Raw genomic sequence first — 5346 nt, 5'->3', positions numbered from 1 at the left:
GCCGAATAAACCCTTTCCTCCCCAACTTGCTTATTGGTCATGATGTTTGTGCAGGAATAGAAACCCTGATTAAGACAGCATCTTTCCTCCTGCGACATTCTATTTCTTTTCATTTCTTTTCTTTTTAAAGAAACTTATTTCATTTATTTAAAAAATGTTGATTTACACTGGGTGGTAGTGGCCATGGTGGCAGGCGCATGCCTTTAATCCCAGGTCTCAGGAGGCAGAGGTAGGTGGATCTCGGAGTTTGAGGCCAGCCTGGTCACAGTGTAAGTTCAAGAACAGCCAGGACTATATAGAGAAACCCTGTCTCAAAACCAACAGCAACAACAACATCTATAATAATAAATCAGATTGATTTACTTTATGTGTGTAAATATTTCACCTACATGCATGCATGTGCATGCCTGGTGCCTGCAGAGGTCAGGAGTGGGCATCAGATCGCCCAGAACTGGAATTACAAATGCTTATGAGCTGACTTATGGGTGTTGGGAATCAAACCTGGATCTTCTTCAAGAACGTGTGTTCTTACCAATTGAGCCATCTCTCTGGCCCCATATTTTTACTAGTTTCAACTACATATAGGTGTGTGTGTGTCTGGATGTGAATTCGTGCATGTGAGTGCAGGTACCCAAGGAGCCCAGGGGTGTTGGGTCCCCAAGAGCTGGAGTTACCGACATTTGTGAGTTGCCTCATATGAATGCTGAGAACTGAACTCAGTTCCTCTGGAAGAGCATCAAAAATACTCATAACCTCTGAGACATCTCTCCAGCTCTCCTCTCTCCTTTCTGGAACATTCTTGTCTCAGTCCTTTCTGAGCCTTCAGATCTGAGCCAAAACATTACTTATCTCCTGTAGAGAAGACAGTCCATTTGAAATCAGCCTTTCCCTATCACAGCCCAGCCCTCTTCCCTCGGGGCACCATTGCCCATCTACCAGAGCACCAATCCATCTTGTCCATCTCGGTTTCCCTGTGTACTTTTGGCTGCTTCCTCTTAGTACTAAGGACTTTGAGGGCCAAGACCATCTCTTTCTTGTTGCCATAGAACCCTCAGAGTCTAGTGTTTGAAAGGCAATATGTATGGATGCTGCATAGGTGGATGTAGGGATGAATGACTGGATGGATGGACAGGTGGATGGACAGACAGATGGGTGGGTGAGTGGATGGATGAATGGATGGATGGATGAATAGATGGACAAATGGGTGGGTGGGTGGGTGGGTGGGTGGATGGATGGATGTATAGACAGGTGGATGGACAGATGGATGGGAGGTGAGTGGATGGATGGATGGATGGATAGGTGGATGGATGGATGGATGGATGGACAAATGAGTAGGTGAGTGAGTGGATGGATGAATGGATAGGTGGATGGATGGGTGGATGGATGGATGGATGGACAAATGGGTGGGTGAGTGGAAGGACAGATGGATAGATGGACAGACAGATGGATAGCAAAGTGTATCCATGTATGAATACTTACATACATGGATACATGAGTGCATGGATGGATAGATGAAGAAGTGGGTAGACTCAATGACAAATAAATGGATGAGGAGATAGATGAATGGATGGATGAGTGATTGGGTGGATGGATGGACAAACAGATGAATGGGTGAATGGATGAACGGAGATATGTACCATAGTGAATAGATAGACAATTGAAGAGATGTGTTGTTAGATAACGGATGAACAGGTGAGTGGATAGAGACTAGACGAATGGTTGGCAAAATGGGTAGGTGAGTAATTAGATGGATGGATAGAGAGATGGATGGAAATGTGGATAATTGGATGGATGGATAAAGAGATGGATGGAAAGGTAGGTAATTGGATAGATGGATAAAGAGATGGATGGAAAGGTGGGTAACTGGATGGATGAATAGATGGATGGAAAGGTGGGTAATTGGATGGATGGATAAAGAGATGGATGGATAAAGAGATGGATGGATAGTGGTTGGATGATTTTTTGCAGTGATGGATGAATGCTTGGACAGATGGGGAGATGGATGGATGGGTAGAAGGATAAATGAAGGGATGGATTAATGACAGATGGAAGCCACCATGACAGTAACCCTCTATGTGTTCTCACCCTGCAGGAAGCCCCTGAGGCTGAGCTGATGAAGACACAGTGGGCTGAGGTCTGGACACCCCTGTTACTGCTGTTCCTGGGTTTTCTCCATGTGTCCCGGGCCCAAAGCAGCTGCACCGGGCCCCCTGCCATCCCTGGCATCCCTGGGGTCCCTGGGGTCCCTGGCTCTGATGGCCAACCAGGCACTCCAGGGATAAAGGGGGAGAAAGGTACTGTACACTTTGGGAACAAGAATGTTGCTGGCCATGGCCTCCCTCTGCTATCTCCCAAGTCATAATCACTTGCCTTAGAGATTGCAGGAGAATTCGAGACTCCAATACCTTTCAGAAAGGGCTTCTAATTGCCCTTTTGCAGACAGGTGAAATGTGTGGGAAGGAAGCCCAGTCAGTAGTGGGGCTCATACAAAGCAAGGGGTCCTGTCTTCCTTCATGCAAGGAGGGAGAACACTCCGCAGAGCCTCAGTCCTGAGCACATCCTGACCTCCAGGGAAAGCAGCTACCCTCATCTGTGAGAAAAGGCAGGTGTAGGCTTGAGAGGCTCATTGCTTTGAAGTTCCCTCTGTAATCCAGGGGCTGTAAGCCACCCTCGGTGGCAGCCCCTTCTCTCAGAAGCCCACTATCCTCAAAATGCAATCATCCCCGTTTTACAGATGAGGAAGCTGAGGCCCAGAGTCAGTGCCTCATTGTGTCTCAGTGACACAACTAAGAATGGCAGGCATTACATGGGATGCATGCCTGTGTCTTTAGATCAGTGTTTCTCAACCTGTGGGTCGCGACCCTGTTGGGAGTCACATATTAGACATCCTAAATATCCGATGTTTATGTTACAATTCATAGAAGTAGAAAATATAACGTTACAAAGTAGCAACAAAATAATTTTACAATTGGGGGTCACCACAACATGAAGAACTGTATTAAAGGGTCGCAGCATCAGGAAAGTTGAGAGCCACTGTCCTAGAGTGTACACTCTTGGCACTGTGCTCTGATTTCCTATCAGAATATTCCTTCTGTCTCATGGTGATGGGACCATGGCTGCTTAGAGGGATGATGTGAGAGAGATTCTACCATCCACAACTAGGTGTAGCCAGCAGTGTGCTGAGATCGATTAAGGATGTCTGCCATGGGCAAGGGAAGGGAAAGGATAGCATGCATGCTGTGAATGTACTGCCTTTCACTTTGGGCTTAAGCTTGACAAAGGCGTGTGAGCTGACCAAGTTCAGGGAGTCACATGGCTCCATGGGGGTGCCACTCACTCAAGCCCTGCATATCAGTTCCTCATGACTGCCAACAGAGTTAAATCCCTGAAGTGGAAGGAGACTAGGAAGCTCTAGGAGGCCCATTATTTTATAGTTGGACAGCTGAACCCAGAGAGGCACAAGGAACAACCCAAAGTGCCACCCCATTCTCTTTGTTTTGTCATTGTGACCTCTAGTCTCCTCTTTTCTCTTGATTCTGTTTCTCCAGGGCTCCCTGGACTGGCTGGAGACCTTGGTGAGTTTGGAGAGAAAGGGGACCCAGGGATCCCTGGGACTCCAGGCAAAGTCGGCCCTAAGGGTCCCGTCGGCCCTAAGGGTGTTCCAGGTCCCTCTGGACCCCGCGGTCCCAAAGGCGATTCTGGGGACTACAAGGCTACACAGAAAGTCGCCTTCTCTGCCCTGAGGACCATCAACAGCCCCTTACGACCGAACCAGGTCATTCGCTTTGAAAAGACGATCACCAACGCGAACAATAACTATGAGCCGCGCAACGGCAAGTTCACCTGCAAGGTGCCTGGCCTCTACTACTTCACCTACCACGCCAGCTCCCGGGGCAATCTGTGTGTGAATCTCATGCGTGGCCGTGATCGGGACAGCATGCAGAAAGTAGTCACCTTCTGTGACTATGCCCAGAACACCTTCCAGGTGACCACAGGTGGGGTAGTCTTGAAGCTAGAGCAAGAGGAGGTTGTTCACCTGCAGGCCACAGACAAGAACTCCCTCCTGGGCATTGAGGGCGCCAACAGCATCTTCACTGGCTTTCTGCTTTTCCCTGACATGGATGTGTAATCACGGGGTCAAATTACGCCTATCCAACACCATCTCCTGCCTCCCTGCCAGCAATCCTCCCTGGACCCCTGACATCACCCCCTTGACTGCCCGAAACCCAGACCAGAGCCCTGTAGATGTTACAGCACGAATGGGTCAATAAACTCTTCAAGGCCAAAAGACTGTGGTCTAATCTGAGTCTGAGTCCCAGCACTTGGCTCATAGGAGGCCTGAGAGGTGTTAGTCAAAAAATGAATGAATGAATGAATGAATGAATGAATGTTCACAGGCTGGGAGATGGCTCAGCCAGTAAAGTACTTAGCTTGCAAGCATGAGGATATGAGTTCAACCCCTAGCACTCACAGGAAAATGCTGAGCATGGCAGTGTGCAATCATATTCCCAGCCCTAGGAAAGCAGGAACAGGGGGATGGATGTCTGGGGCTCACCGGCCAGTCAGTCTAGGAAGTTGGTAAGCTCTAGTTTCAGCTTGTCTCAAAGGAGGTTCCTGAGAAATGAGACCAAATGTTGTCCTCTGGCTACACACACACACACGAGTCTCCAGTTAACCAGAGATGGATGGGAGAGATGGATGGGAGAGATGGATGGGAGAGATGGATGGGAGAGATGAATGGGAGAGATGGATGGGAGAGATGGATGGGAGAGATGGATGGGAGAGATGGATGGGAGAGATGGATGGGAGGCAACATTGTGGTTCTCTCTGGACCAGCACACAGTAAGAGGCAGCCCCCGCACACCTGAGCGTTGCTGTCTTCACTCTCCTTAGTCCTCACGCTTAAGGAGGGAAATGGACCAGATGGTAGAGCCATTGTGATCCCACAGCATAGAGAGATCCCTTCCCCATCCCCATGGTGGGGCCATTGTGATCCCACAATATAGACAGATTCCCCTCCCCACCGCCCACCTTGCTTTCCCCCTCTTAGAGTCTTTCCATCCTGGCGCATGCTCTTTCATTCACTAAAACAAATGTCACAAAACCCTTCAGTAGCTCTCCGGTGTCTCCTGGAAAGAGTCCCAGCCTGTGAGCCTGGGCATCTTGCAGCCAGTTTTTATCTTTTATCTTCCCTCTAAAGTGTTTCTACTCTGGAGCCTCCTCCTCCTAGAAGCCCTCCATGATGATCTAGCTATCCTTTAGACCTATTAAGTTAACCCAGGCTGGCCTTGAACTCTGTCACCCAGGCAGTTCTCCTGTGTCAGCCTCCCCAGTAGCTGGGATTAC

At 48.9% G+C, this 5346-nt stretch overlaps 1 protein-coding gene and 1 long non-coding RNA gene across 2 annotated transcripts in view; one reads left to right on the top strand and one right to left on the bottom strand.

The window, feature by feature from the left end:
• The window catches only part of C1qb (complement C1q B chain), a 6253-nt gene extending 1965 nt beyond the window's left edge, over positions 1–4288 (top strand). Inside the window, exons 2-3 of the mRNA XM_021160680.2 lie at positions 2093–2294; positions 3549–4288. Of these exons, the coding sequence (XP_021016339.1) occupies positions 2114–2294; positions 3549–4129 (762 nt within the window). The 5' untranslated portion in view covers positions 2093–2113 and the 3' untranslated portion in view covers positions 4130–4288. The remainder of the gene's footprint in view (positions 1–2092; positions 2295–3548) is intronic.
• Positions 1–4891, bottom strand: part of LOC110292977 — a 6634-nt gene extending 1743 nt beyond the window's left edge. The window contains exons 1-2 of the long non-coding RNA XR_002377768.2: positions 4865–4891; positions 4556–4614 (exon numbers count right to left, since the gene is read on the bottom strand). This is a non-coding gene — a long non-coding RNA (uncharacterized LOC110292977). The remainder of the gene's footprint in view (positions 1–4555; positions 4615–4864) is intronic.
• Between the last annotated feature and the right edge of the window lie 455 nt (positions 4892–5346).

The sequence above is a fragment of the Mus caroli genome, chromosome 4 (assembly GCF_900094665.2).
Source record: "Mus caroli chromosome 4, CAROLI_EIJ_v1.1, whole genome shotgun sequence".
NCBI classification, from domain to species: Eukaryota; Metazoa; Chordata; class Mammalia; order Rodentia; family Muridae; genus Mus; species Mus caroli.
This window is presented reverse-complemented; position numbering and strand designations above follow the sequence as displayed.